The 15,577-nt window shown below is 44.3% G+C and overlaps 1 protein-coding gene across 2 annotated transcripts in view; it reads right to left on the minus strand.

Annotated features, from left to right (window-relative positions):
- The window catches only part of zgc:154058 (Transmembrane protein 150A-like), a 109,419-nt gene that overhangs the window by 47,809 nt on the left and 46,033 nt on the right, over positions 1-15,577 (minus strand). For both annotated transcript variants that reach the window (XM_067972660.1, XM_067972661.1), the window contains exons 4-5: positions 14,931-15,014; positions 10,573-10,640 (exon numbers count right to left, since the gene is read on the minus strand). In XM_067972660.1, the coding sequence (XP_067828761.1) occupies positions 10,573-10,640; positions 14,931-15,014 (152 nt within the window). The remainder of the gene's footprint in view (positions 1-10,572; positions 10,641-14,930; positions 15,015-15,577) is intronic.

The following is a 15,577-nucleotide window of genomic DNA, read 5'->3' on the forward strand; positions in this document are numbered from 1 at the left end:
GGAACAATGGAATGCAGTTCATAAATCAGTTGTGATAAGGTGCATAATAACAGACCAAAGTCAGTTTTAGTCAACTTTATCTAGGGGAACTACTGGAGTTCAAAACAAAACCCATAGGAGTAATTCTGCAATCCCGCACTCCCAACAGGGACCTGTACTCGCAGGTATTGCAGGTTGGAGAATGCCACCATGTGGTATCACGAGCTCCAACCCGCGGCTGGGGGCGCAGGGCTGCAGAATCAGCCCCTCATAACATGGGCTCTGTGCTGCTACAATTCAGGCTACTTCCCAATGTCCCGTCTTCACGTTATCTCCAAAAGTCAACTTCCACGATCAAGCCCACATTTGCGATGAATTGGAACGTTTGCAAAATATCTGGGATAATGGGCCACAGGTGAACAATGAACCTTTAAAACATAAATAACACAGGATGCCACCCTACACTCCCCGATGTCTCAGAACTGGCAGAGAAACACCGCACTGACAGACAGTGTAGTTCAGGTTAAACTACTCATTCAAAATTCATTACCAAAGTAATGCAGGTAACCTGCTTAAAATCCACCCCTGGGTTCGGTCATGGACTTCAACTGAGTTGAGTTTCATTATGTCACAGAAAGGATAACAGCTGGGTGAGTTGGAGTGGATCATCTACATGGAGATTAACCATTGAGCTGGATTATGCCAAACAGAGAAGAGGAGAGCCTGGAACAGTTGGGTTACATTATGGGTTAGCAGAGAAATCACAAAGAACATGGCCTAAATTTTCCAAAGATTTGCCAAATGTTTTTGGATGGTTTCTGGGAGGGTGGGATGGGAAATGTGGTGGGAAGCTGATCCAAAGGCCATTTTTGTTTTCTACACTTCAGTTGGAAAACCGGCCATTCCGGAGGGCGCTAGGCGCTGCCCTAAGTGGGACAAGGCCGTCCGCTTGTTTGGCACCCCATCCACCACCTTAAACATCCACTCCCTCCACCACCAGCGCACCATGGTTGTAGTGTGTACTATCTACAGGATGCACTGCAGGTTTCTTCAGCAGCACCTTCCAAACCCGTGACCTCCACCACCTAGAAGGACAAGGGCAGCAGGTGCATGGGAACAACACCACCTCAAAGTTCCCCTCCAAGTCACACACCATCCCGACTTGGAAATATATCGCCGTTCCTTCATCGTCGCTGGGTCAAAATCTTGGAACTCCCGACCTAACAGCACTGTGGGAGAACCGTCACCACACGGACTGCAGCGGTTCAAGAAGAAGGCCCACCACCACCTTCTCAAGGGTAGCTAGGGATGGGCAATAAATGCGATATTCCTCCCCCCAACCTGAGGTGGGTGACCTGGAGCTAACTGAAATAGCGCCAGAATCCCACCAACTCCACGTAAACAAGCCTGACTGCGAAATATCTGTCAGGGTCAGGGTGTAAATCTGTGCCTATAAGTTGGGTGTCACATAGAGAACAATATTTGGATTGGAGGGTATGAAAAAGCTAAACTACAGGGATTCTAAAGACATCGTAATTCTGAGATTATCTGCCGTCCTGTAACTGCCCCAAGCTTGGTTGTTATTTCATATAATTAACTTATCTCCTGTGGCATTGCTCACTTGATCTGCCGTTGCAATGTTTAGCTGTTGGGATGGAACTGTGTTTGACCTGCCTCGTCCTTTTAAAGCCAATCTCGAGCTCCTGCCCTTGTAGAGAGGCCAGGTTATCTGAGTCAGAAAAACCAGCAGGAAATGACTAGCTTTCTTTCTTTTCATTTAATCATTGAATACTTTGAAGTGTGACAGACGTGCACTGGACAAGACTTTCATACACACGCACACGCATACACGCACACGCACACACATACACGCACACACACACACACATATATAATACAGGTGTAAACAACCAAGTGTGACAGAGTAAACATAAAGGAAGTCAGTGTGACATCTTCAGGAGCTACGTGCTACGTGCAAGACTTTATTATGGATATATAAATATAATATATATTAAGAAATATAACTTTTCACTTAATGTAGTCTTTTTCCATGTGACAGGAAGAGAGGATGCAATAGGGTGATAACAGTCCCTACCTCTTGGGGTCACAAGGTTTGTAGAGCTTGCAACGATGCAAGAAGGAAAGCCATGTGGAATGGAATATCCCAGAAGCCTGTATGGATTGTGCTGTAGTGCCCTGAATATGATCTGTTCCAGTCACAAAAGAGGAACTGCAACTCTCTTTAACATCTCCAGTTTCCCTCTTGCTTATCCTCACTAGCATCAAAGCTGCATTCTAGGCTTCATCATTCACAACCACAGAAATTACCAGAAAAGATGGACAAGTTTCCACAGGCTCAGAAACCTGGGCTGACTGCTGATGTTGTATTTCTCGTGTCAAACGCTTTGTAACAAACAATTTCCCTCAGCTGATATTTTTTTTAAATTCCTTCCTTAAATGGGCATTTATCGCCTGTCCCTGGTTGTCTCCACAGATGTAAAAACACCTCCCCTTGCTCCTGCATATTTAACACTTTACTGAGTGCAGAAACATTCACCAACAACAATTTGTTTTATACCGCAGCTTTAACATCGTAAAACATCCCAAGGTGCTTCACAGTAGCATGAACTGACACCGAGCCAAAGAAGGAGTCATTAGGACAGGTGACCAAATGCTCGGTCAAAGATGTAGGTTTTAAGCAGGGTCTTAAAGGAGGAGAGGTGGAGAGGTGGAGAAGCTTAGGGAGGGAATTCCAAAACTTAGGACCTAGACGGCTTAAGGCATGGCCGCCAATGGTGGGGTAAAAGAACAGGGGAAGTGATGCGCAAGAGGCCAGAGTTGGAGGAGCGCAGAGATCTCCGAGGGTTGTGGGGCTGAAGGAGGTTACAGAGATAGGGAGGGGCGAGGCCATGGAGGGATTCGAACACGTGACTGAGAGTTTTAAAATCGAGGCGTTGCCGGACCGGGAGCCAAAGTAGGTCAGCGAGCACAAAGGTGATGGAGAACAGGACTTGGTGCGAGTTAGGATATAGGCAGCAGAATTTTGGACGAGCTCAAGTTTATGGAGGGTGGAAGATGGGAGGCCAGCCAGGAGAGAGCACTGGAATAGTCAAGTCTGAAGGTAACAAAAGCATGGATGAGGGTTTCAGCAGCAGATGGGCTGAGGCAGGGCCGGAGACAAGTGATGTTACACAAGTGGGAGTAGCCGGTCTTGGTGATGGAGAAGATATAGGGTTGGAAGCACAGCTCAGGGTGAAATAGGACGCCAAGGCTGCGATCTGTCTTTTTCCACCTCAGACGGTGGTTGGTGAGCCGGATGGAATCAGCAACCAGGGATTGGAGTTTGTGATGGGGACCGAAAGCAATTGCTTCAGTCTTCCCAATAAATAATCAGTTCTCGCCGACAACGGGAAGCACTTTTGGGCAGATTTAATTCCTGTTCCAAGAACATGATGACATATTGGCCAAGACGAGCAGTCTGCACGGCAGCGCCAACTTTCACGGAGCGAAGGCTTTTGTTTGGACTATTATTGAAGTTAAAAGAAAAATAATTCTTTCACAGCAAATGTGATTTCGTGTCAAGATGAGGTCAACACTCGAGGTAAAGCAGAAACATTTCCACACTCACTCGCAGGATTTTTATTCTCCTAATAAACAGTGTAGAGGACATACACTGAGCATTTCCAAGAACCATTCAATGGTACTAGACCGGTGAGTTACACTGGATATACTACGAGTTTATTTCCCCATAAACCACAGCTCTCTGACATATTCCATTATGCAAAGGATTTTCGAAATACTTTAACTCTCATCGGTAGTTTATCGCCAGTTTATGTGCAGGGATGGCACGATTGATGTTTGCATCTCAGAGAGACGTTCACATATCAAGGAAACATCTCAGTGGGAAACACAAACCATTGAGTACAAACCAGCAGAATAGAGGCTATGCATATTTTACACAATACCTTAGTCTGGCTGAGTACCTACCACTGCAGATGTAGGGATCAACCAAAAACCTCACACAATTTATGTGGGTTATTTTTCCTCTCCCGGCCATTGCCAGTGTTATAAGAGCATAAGAACATAAGGAATAGGAGCAGGAGTAGGCCATACGGCCCCTCGAGCCTGCTCCGCCATTCAATAAGATCATGGCTGATCTTCAACCTCAATCCCCATATCCCTTGATTCCCCTAGAGTCCATTCTCGGGGCTTGTATCCTGACAGTCACATCACACTGGTGATGTAAACATCAAGATGCTACCACCAAGTGCCTCACTTGCAAGCAGTCACAACTGGTGCCAGCCCATGAGTGACTTGGAGGAGAACTTGGAGGTGAAAATGTTCCCATAATTATAACCATAGAGTCAGTTTGCCTTTAAGTCAGAAGGTCGTGGGTTCAAGCCCTGTGACCAACTTGCGCAAGTACCTAGCCTGACACTTCAGTGCCATACTCGAGGTCACCTCTTTCAGATCAGATGCTAAACTGAGACCCCGACTGCCAGCTCAGCTGGACGTAAAAGATCATTTTGGAAGTGTAGTCACTGTAATGCAGGAAAACATAGCAGTCAATTTGCACACAACAAGGCAATGAGATAATGACCAGATAATTAGTGATGTTGGTTGAGGGATAAATATTGGCCAAGACACTGGGGACTAACACATAGACTAACGCCAACAGCCTAAATACGAATCTAGGTTAAAACAGTAACTAGCAATAACAGCCTGAAAATTAATCACAGTCCGGCTGGTTGGCATTTATCTCGTCTCCTATTTCTATCTTCTCTGCCCCTCTTGAATCACTTCTGGCAATAAGAACCACTAACCATTAAACTCACTCAACACTGAACACTGCTTAACATTGAATTCACTCAATGCTAAATATGGTAAACATAAAAAAGTCACTAAACATAAAACTCACTAAACACTAAATTCGCTAAACATTAAACTCACTAAACATTAAATTCACTAAACATTAAACTCACTAAATTCACTAAGCGGTAAATTCACTAAACATAACTAAACATTAAGCTTATTAAAACATTGAAATCACTGAACGCTGAACACTAAATACAGGAAAACTCATTAAATACTAAACTCACAAAATATTGAATTTGCTAAAACTAACAAGCGTTAAACTCATTAAATGTTATATTCAGTATCAGCTGTGGCTCAGTGGGTAGCACTCTCGCCTCTGAGACAAAGCCTATGGATTCAAGCCCTGCTCCAAGACTTGAGCATATAATCCAGGCTGGCACTGCAGTACTGAGGGAGCGCTGCACTATAGGAGGTGCTGTCTTTCAGATGAAACTGCAATCTAGGGCCATTTACTGGTGGGTGGGAATGGTCCTAACATTTGATTGAAAGAAGAGCAGAGAGTTCTCTCAGTGTGTTGACCCACCAAAAAACAATTTAACCAGTTATTCATCTCATTAGGTGTGTGTAGGACCTCGCTATGTACAGACAGCTGCCATGTTTACCCACATAACCACGGCAACTAAAAAGTGATTGATTGGGGGGAAGTAGCCACTCAACACCAATGAGGTGTAAAAGGTAACAAGATGCAAGAGGCCAATGATACGGCCCAGGATAAAGGAGAACCAGTACCTAAAAAACAGATGATCTGGTCATTATCACATTTGCTGTTTGCAGGACCTTGCTGTGCCCAAATTAGCTGCTGCATTTCCTACATTACAACAGTGACTACACTTCAAAAAGTACTTAATTGCTGCAAAATGTTTTGGGGCGTCCTGAGGTCATGAAAGGCTCTATACAAATGGTGTGGTGTGGGAATATAAGAACAGGAGTAGGCCATTCAACCCCTCAAGCCTGCTGCGCCATTCAATCAGGTCACGGCTGATCTGTACCTCAACTCCATTTACTCGCCTTTGCTCCATATCCCTCGATACCCTTACCCAACAAAATCTATCGATCTCAGTCTTAAAACTTTCAATTGCCCCCCTGCACCCACATTTTGCGGGAGAGAGTTCAGATTTCCACTACCCTTTGTGTGAAAAAGTGCTTCCTGATCTCATTCCTAAATGGCCTGGCTCTAATTTTAAGATTATGTCCCCTTGTTCTAGATTCCTCCCACCAGAGGAAATAGTTTTTCTGTGTCTACCCTATCGAATCGCTTTATCATTTTAAAGACGTCAATTGGAATTTAATTGGCCTTTTACTGTTGGGACTTAGATTTAAATCTGACAGCCTGATCAGATGAGTCTCCTCCATCCGCTTGCTGTAAGAGTTCTATATTAGGCTAGTCTCAATCCAGTTCTTAGTGGCGATGCACAGTACAGAATTCTCACCAACTAATGCCATCACTCAGAGGGGCCACTATGATGACTGGTTTGGGTGGAAATGTCACAGTGGTACATTTGAGACCCTAAGGTTATATGCTCAATGCACGACCATCTGTCTCAGAGTAAGAGTGGGAGTTTGCCTGAAATAAAAACAGAAAATGCTGGAGATACTCAGCAGGTCAGGCAGCATTTGTGGAAAGAGAAACAGAGTTAACGTTCCAGGTCGATGACCTTTCATCAGAACTGGAAGAAGTTAGAGATTTAACAGTTAATAAGCAAGTTCAGAGTCAGGGAAAGAAGGGGGAGGGGAAGGAGAGGAGGAAAGAGCAAAAGGGAAGGTCTGTGATGGGGTGGAGGACAGAAGCAATTAAATGACAAAAGGGATGAGGGTGCAAGGCAAGGAGAGTGGTAATGGGACGAGTAAAGAAACAAAAGATGGGTCTAGAGGAGCTGTAAATGGCAATATCAGAACCAAAAAACAGCAGCTGCTGCCTGAAAAAATGGAAGCAGTGGTTATGATCTGAAGTTATTGAAATCAATGTTGAGTCCAGAAGGTTGTAAAGTGTTAATCGAAAGATGAGGTGCTGTTCCTCGAGCTTCCGTTGAACTTATTGGAACAGTGTAAGAGGCCGAGGACAGAGAGGTCAGAGTGGGAGTGGGACAGGGAATTAAAATGGCAAACGACCGGAAGCTCAGGGTCACGCTTGCGGACAGAGCGGAGGTGTTCAGCAAAGCGATCACCCAGTCTGCGTTTGGTGTCCCCAAAGTAGACGAGACTGCATCGTGAGCTGTGAGTACACAAAGTTGAAAGAAGTACAAGTAAATCGCTGTTTCACCTGGAAGGAGTGTTTGGGGCCCTGGACGGTGGGAAGGGAGGAGGTGAAAGGGCAGGTGTTGCATCTTCTGCGCTCACACTGGAAGATGCCGTGGGAAGGGGAGCAGGTGTTGGGGATGATGGAAGAGTGGACCAGGGTGTCGCGGAGGGAATGGTCCCTTTGGAATGATGAAAGGGGAGAGGAGGGAAGCTGTGTTTGGCGGAAGTGGCGGAAATGGCGGAAGATGATTCGTTGAATGTGGAGGCTGGTGGGGTGGAAGGTGAGGACAAAGGGGAACCCTATCGTGGTTCTGGGAGGGAGGGAAGGGGTGAGGGCAGAAGTGTGGAAAATGGGATGGACACAGTCGAGGGCCCTGTGAACTATAATGGAGGGGAATCCACGGTTGAGGAAAAACGAAAACATATCGGAAGCACTGGTGTGGAAGATGGCATCATCAGAACAGATGCAACGGAGACAGAGAAACTGGGAGAATGGAATAGATTTACCCCTGGGGGAGGGCGTGGAGATACTTGGCAGAACATTTTCTCAGGAGATGGAACAGGAGGAATTGTACATGGGCTGTAGAAAGAGCAAATAGCCTTTTCTTAAGATGTGGTGTCAGCCTTGGCTCAATGATACCACTCTCGCCTCTGAATCAGCAGGTTGTGAGTTCAAGTCCTGCTCCAAAGACTTAAGCATAAAATCTAGGCATGACACTTCATTGCAGTACTGAGGGAGCACTGCACTGTCAGAGGTGCCATCTTTTGGAAGAGGCCCAGTCTGCCCTCTCAGGTGGATATAAAAGATCCCATGGCACTATTTCGAAGAAGAGCTGGGGAGTTCTCCCCAGAGACCTGGCCAATATTTATCCCTCAACCAAAATCACTAAAATAGATTATCTGGTCATTATCCCATTGCTGTTTGTGGGAGCTTGCTGTGCGCAAATTGGCTGCCGCATTTCCCACTTTACAACAGTGACTACACTTCAAAAGTACTTCATTGGCTGTAAAGCTTTGGGACGTCCTGAGGTCGTAAAAGGCGCTATATGCAAGTTCTTTCTTTCTCATTCCCTGTTTTCTTATGTTACATTCTTTAAGTCTGTTTATACACTTTCGACATGTCTGTGCACTTTTAAGATTGTGAAGAAGTTACTGAGATGCTTACAGTCTCAAATATAACTAGTCTGTTTATGCAAACTGTCCACATTACTGTCTCATTCCCCCAAGGTCAGGAGGCAATCCCCTACAGACACAGTTAATTGATCAATTATTGTATGTTGCTTTAATCTTAGGGCACGTTTGACTATGTGCAAAATCAAGCAGAGTCACAAACGCTGTTTGTGTTTTGTTACTGCACCTTGACCTCGGCTTCACGGCACAACGCACAAGTGAGTCTCCCGCTGCAATCTGATGATAGCTCTCAGGAAGATAATTGACATACCGCAGTGAAGCCACAATGTGGCAGGAAAACGGTTTGTGCCTGTGACTCACCCACGCTTGTGAATTTTCTACTTGCTTCCACTCTTTTCAGCTGTGGCTCAGTGGTAGCACTGAGTTAGAAGGTTGTGAGTTCAATCCCACTCCAGGGGCATGGGCACATAATCTAGGCTGACATTCCCAGTGCAGCACTGAGGGAACGCTGCACTGTTGGTGGTGCCGTCTTTTGGATGAGACGTTAAACCGAGGCCCCGTCTGCCCTCTCAGAAAATATCCCTTGGTACTATTTGAAGAACAGCAGGTGAGTTGTCCTAACCAATATTTATCCCTTAATCAACATCGCTAAAACAGATTATCTGGTCATTATCACACTGCTGTTTGTGAGACCTTGCTGTGTGCAAATTGGCTGCCGTGTTTCTTACATTACAACAGTGACTACACTTCAAAAAGTACTTCAATGGCTGTAATGTGCTTTGGGACATTCTGAGGTTATATAAATGCAAGTCTTTCTTTCTTTCTATGACCAGTGTCCAAATTAAATAAATTGTTCACTTCCACCTCCCTTCCTCTCATGAAGGCATTGACTCTTTGGGACCTCATCCAGATGGTCATTATTCACGTGTGAGCAGGAGCAGAGAGTGTTTGTCCATGCAGGTATCATAGCTCAGCCTGAGACACACTCAATGGCACACCCAATGGTACATCCAATGACATACCCAATGGCATACCCAATGGCATACCCAATGGCACACCCAATGACACACCCAGTAGCATACCCAATGGCACACCCAATGACACACCCAATGGCACACCCAATGGCACACCCAATGACACACCCAATGACACACCCAATGACACACCCAATGACACACCCATTTCTGGATAACGATCAGGAGCAGGAACCCTGGGTGTCATTTCCACTTCTGGACCAAGCGACACTGTGGCCGATTGTAGTCCCCAAATTAATTCAGCAAAGACTGGGCGTCAAACCTGGTATATGTGACTCAAAAGAGGAATTTCCCCTATCTATATATTTTAATCGTTCTCAGGATCTGGACAACACTGGCAAGGCTTCACTTATTGCCCAACCCTAGTTTCCCAGAGGGATTTAAAGCTACAACAGGTAGGGGCAGGTTCCCTTCCCTGAAGGGAATTTATGATGATCTGGAAGCTTTCACAGTCACTTTCTGCTGCTGGCTCACAATTTACCAGATTTATTAAACTCAGCTTGCCATGGTGGAATTTGAACTCACAAATTCTAGGTTACTATAGTACCGATAACAACTAGGCTACTGAACGCCAAGCTGAAATCAAACCCAGGTGTCACAGGCAATGGGAGAGTTCTCTGACCCATTGATTTCTCACGCCGGGTATGTGGGTTCTCTGTTACTGAGGGAACCATAAAAGGCTTGGAACAGTTAATTCCAGATAAATACATACCTGCCTTCAGCACTGGCCAAATCACTTCCCCCTCTCTCCCGTTATATACAGAAGGTTTAATTGTAAATATCTGATCCAAGTGCTACATTTTCCCCAATCGTTGAATATTTACTGCTCACTCAAAACAGCCCGTTCTCTGCCAACTATTGCCTGGACACAGTCTGATTACTTCTGTGTTTCTGTTCAGTGTCTAGTTTTGTTCAGACTGAGGCACTCAATGGATGACTTGCCTGGGCTGTGGGAAAATTATTTGGAATGAGGCGATCTTATCTTCTTACTGGAACTCTTGTTTCCTGGAACTCTAGGGCCCCAGGCAAAGTGGTGATGCATTTATGTCATGGACTAAATTAATTCCCTTGGGCAGAAACTCAAGGAGAAATCTGGTCCACCCCCAAATTGTTTGTGTTTGGTGTATAACTTTGGATTCCCTTGGATATATACAACCATATTAATCAGGCTCTGTCTAACGCAGTTTAGAGCTCACAGAACTTTTCATCCTCCAAAATAGAAACATAAAATCAAATTTATTTCAAGTGAAGAGTGTGTTGAACGAGTGGTACAGTCACTCACCCTGCTGCTGTTGTGCTTTGGTGCAAGACTTACCCATGAAGGAGCTCACGCTGCAGATCAGACTGAAGAGACAGCTCTCGGGAGGGAGGGTACCACACTTACTGTAGGGGAAGGGGGAGCAGAGAGAGATAAAAGGTACTGAGCATCACAGGAGTTCTTGTGAAAACAAAAAACAGCAGCTGCATGAACTTTCACCTACTTCTAATTCTGCTCGGGTTCCTGAAAGGGACGTTTAGGAATTTCAGTCTCTGGAGGAGCCAAAACACTCCGATCGATAAATTTCCAGTCCGAGATAGAGAGAAAGAGCGAGAGAGAGAGAAATCAAGAGAGACTGGGAGAGAGGGAAAGAAAAAGAAAGAGAGAGAGAGCAAGAGAGAGAGAGAGGATGACAATGAGACACAGACAGAGTGAGAGAGAGATGAAGAACGAGAGAGAGAGACAGGAAAACTCTTACCACTCCCTGAACACTCAAAGGCTTCCTCTTTCTAAAGTTTCACAAAGCATTTCATAACGCCAGCTGAAAATCTGTTGATGATAGAATAGAGGCAACTATCACCTACTGTTTATCACTGATCTTTTTCATCTCTATTATTTGTGTATAATAATGCAGAAAACCAAAGAACTAATTAAAGAACTAAAACGCAGCCGTGATTTCAGAGCACCACCCACATTCACTAAATCAATATGAATATTTTCCAGTTATATGTTATTCTTGTGTCCCTGGCAGTCTACTCACTTATTTAGGCCTCTTGGTTGCCATGACAGCTTTTCCTGCTATGAACTATGGGTAATTGATGGGACCGAGGAATAATAGTTTATACGGCAGTGACACCAGTTAAATGAAAACAGCTGGACCTCAAGTCCATTTCCACTACTGTAAGGAGGTAACGGGCCTGTTTATCACACAGTAGTGACAGATGTGGCTTGATGTGTCTGTTTATCACACAGTAGTGACAGATGTGTCTGTCGTTTCATCCGTTAGAAGATGACTTCCCGGAAGACAGATGACTGGGGCTAGGACAGCGAGACACCGAAAGAATGCCTGCAGTTGCAGTCCAAACTCCATGTTGGAAAGGTTCCTACAAACCCTACAATAGGGAGTCAAACCCGCCCAATCAGTGATTGTTGCCATGCTACTGGTAAGTCCCACGAACATTGGCACCTGTTTTCATCGAATTATACCACACAGAAGGAGGTCATTCGGCCCATCCTGCCTTTGCCGGCTCTTTGAAAGAGCTATACAATTAATCCCACTCCCCTGTTCTTTCCCCAGATTTCGCCTTCTCAAGTAAATATATACAATTACCTTTTGAAAGTTATGATGTGGAGATGCCGGTGATGGACTGGGGTTGACAATTGTAAACAATTTTACAACACCAAGTTATAGTCCAGCAATTTTATTTTAAATTCACAAGCTTTCGGAGGCTTCCTCCTTCGTCAGGTGAACGATGTGAAAATCATTTTCACATCGTTCACCTGACGAAGGAGGAAGCCTCCGAAAGCTTGTGAATTTAAAATAAAATTGCTGGACTATAACTTGGTGTTGTAAAATTGTTTACTTTTGAAAGTTACCACTGAATCTGCTTCCAATCCTCTTTCAGGCCACGAATTCCAGGTCATAACAACTCACTACGTAAAAAAAAATTCTCCTTATTTCCCCTCTGTTTTTTTTTGCCAATTACCTTAAATCTGTGTCCTCTGGTTACCGACCCTTCTGCCAGTGGAAACGGTTTCTCCTTATTTACTCTATCAAAACCCTTCATAAATTTGAATACCTCTATTAAACAACTGCTGCAAGAAAACGTCAGGAGACTTTTGAATAACTACATGTGGAGACTGAATGTTTTGATCCTTTCTGGGCATGGAAATTGTTCTGCTGATGCCTTTAATGATCGGGCTAGTCGTGCAGTGTAATGAGAGGTACAATGAAACAATAGGGAGTGAAGAAGGCCCTTTAACCTTTAAAAATAAGGTAATCTTATTTTGAGAAGTGAATGCGGAGAAATAACTTAAACATTACAATTTTTATAGTCTAATCGTGCTGGTTAGATAATTCAATTGTGCAACAAACGTCAACCCTTGGTAGCGATGAGCTGGACCAGGCTGACCTGAACTGGACTGAGAATTGTAAGTTTTCACTGGGGAAGGTTTCGATAGTGTGCTCCCACGGTAAGACGTGGAACAGCCCAGAACGGTTATCAGTAAGCAAGACATCACAATATCTTAACAGCATTTTTTAGATTCTGTTTATTTATGAGGCTCCCTCTGTGAGGTACAAGGAGAATAATCAAAGTCTCGGGCAACATTAAAACCTCTTCGGCAGAAAATCTACAGATTGCCTTTCAAGTGTCTCCACGGAGAAAGCAAAATGTTTATCAGATGAATAACAGAGGGAGAAGGAAATGAAAGCTCTCATTGTCTCTCACTGGAAGTTTGAACTGAACTTTGAACCTTCATTGAGATATAAGGGAACATATTTTGTGTGATTTTCCCATACTTTATGCAACTGGAAACTCAACGGGAGATGCTCGCATGTCGAGGCTGAGATCGTTCTCACAGGATCTCCACCTATAGCACACAGCCCGACATTCAGCTGTCAGATGGGACGAGGGGGCGGGAAGACTCTCCGAAAACAAGCGTGAGCTTCATTTAAATATTGTAATGACATGTAAATTAATGCTAATTTCGTATTTTCCCACGATTCACACCGTCCATATGCATCAGGCGTTGAGGGTTGGGGCACTGAGGGGAAGTCAGCAAAATGCATCCAGACATGGGGACAGACTTAGATGGAAGAGGGTGTAGGATAGAGCTCACAATGGCTCACCATGCCCAGCACCAGACCATCATTCTGGCAGCAGGCAAGCTCTCCTTCACTCATTTCCTTGTAATTTCTCCTGCCTTTTACTTGACCGCCTCTATTTCGTCTCTGGATTCTTGTTCCCTCTGGTTGCATCTTTACACATTCTTGCCACTTGTTCTCCAAGTGATGGGGAGTTAGAATTAAATCACAGCACAAATGTATGACCTTAGTTTGGGTGAAGCCATTCTTTGTATACTGTCATTTTGTTGCACACAATATTGGACACGCTGGCAGTGATTCTCTGCCCCTTTCTCTGGCAAGCTCCCAGTGCCAGGCCCAATATGGGCCGAGTTCTTGCCTGCAAAAATTACCATGGGTAAAATCACCAATGATTGGAAATCCAGTGAAGCTGGTGTGTGGACAAAGTGGTAAATCCACCACACTCTGGATGCAGTGGCCAACCATTGACCAGATGTGGAACAGGCTCACCACACATTGAATAAATATCAATGGGACATCTACCAGATATTAACCAAACACACTGAAGATACCAACCAGACATCCACCTGATCAGGAAACAAATATTAGATATTGACTAGACACATACCAGAGATCCACTGGACAAATACTGGACATTGACCAAACAAATACCAGGGTCCACTGGACAAATACTGGGCATTGACCAAACAAATACCAGGGTCCACTGGACAAATACTGGGCATTGACCAAACAAATACCAGGGTCCACTGGACAAATACTGGGCATTGACTAAACAAATTCCTGGGATCCACTGGACAAATACTGGGCATTGACCAAACAAATACCAGAGATCCACTGGACAAATACTGGGCATTGACTAAACAAATTTCTGGGATCCACTGGACAAATACTGGACATTGGCTAAACAAATACCTGGGATCCACTGGACAAATACTGGGCATTGGCTAAACAAATACCTGGGATCCACTGGACAAATACTGGACATTGACTAAACAAATACCAGAGATCCACTGGACAAATACTGGGCATTGACTACTAGGGATCAACTAAGCATGTACCAGACAACAACTAGAAAAAAAGGCAGAGAATGATTAGACATACACCAGACATTGACTGGACACATAGGCAGACAGAATTTAGACAAACGCCAGAGATTGGCTAGACAAATACCAGGGATAGACTAAGATCATGCAAGATATTGGCCAGGTCAGCCAGAGAATCTTGATGCTAAGCAGCACAATCATTAATGGTAATTTTTCTATGAACATCTTAAATATTAGAAAAGCGACAATCTTAAAAAGATCACGGTAGGATCGTTGTCTGTTGCCATCTAAATAGCATGAGATGGTGTCGAGCAGGACATTACAATGTTAAAACAGGTCATTGAACTGAGCAGCACCATATCAAAACAAGGCCCTGACCTGAGAGAACACCAGAAAAGAAGAAATTTGCAGGGCTATGGGGAAAAAGCAGGGGACTAAATGAAAACTCTTCCAAAGAGCCGGCACAGACATGATGGGCCGAATGGCCTCCTTCTGTGCTGTACGATTCTATGAGTACTAGTGAGTAGCAATAGACACTCTCTTACCTGACCAATGGGATGTCATCTAAGGTACAACATCCTTTGGGATCACCCTGCAGCAAGCCCTCATCACATGACTCATTGTAGGTCCTACAGAGGCAATAGAAAGATGTCAGTGAGCCACAATCTTCAAGGTCACCACTCACACTGATGCTGGATGCAGAAAGGAAATTCATTTTCCCTTCCCTGAGCAGTCAGTCCTCTCCTCTCATGAGTGCAGAATGCAACATTAGAGAGCAAGTTCTATATCCCCCGTTCCTGCTGAGATTCCAGGGCAAACTTTGACAGGAAAGGTACAAAAGCCAGGGAACTTATTACATTATCTATTATATTTATATCAGAGCTTCACTCCAGACATCATACTTTGAATAGAATACCAACAAATCATTACTGAACTATCTTAAATATATGCATATATAAAACACACACGCACAAAGATGAGGAAACCGTGTTTGTTTCCTGGCTTTGAGTTAAGAGAGAAAGAAGCAAAGCAGTTGCCATTCTAGACAAATGTCAACATTTATTAAATTCTAATTGACCCCACAACCTACTCAGATCACTTCTCCATGGAGAACACTTGAATTATAGCCTTAAAGGGCCAGGCCAGATATAGAAGCTTAATATTACAATCATGATCCAAAACCCAGATGACC

This window comes from Heptranchias perlo, chromosome 36 (assembly GCF_035084215.1).
Source record: "Heptranchias perlo isolate sHepPer1 chromosome 36, sHepPer1.hap1, whole genome shotgun sequence".
In the NCBI taxonomy this organism is placed as follows: Eukaryota; Metazoa; Chordata; class Chondrichthyes; order Hexanchiformes; family Hexanchidae; genus Heptranchias; species Heptranchias perlo.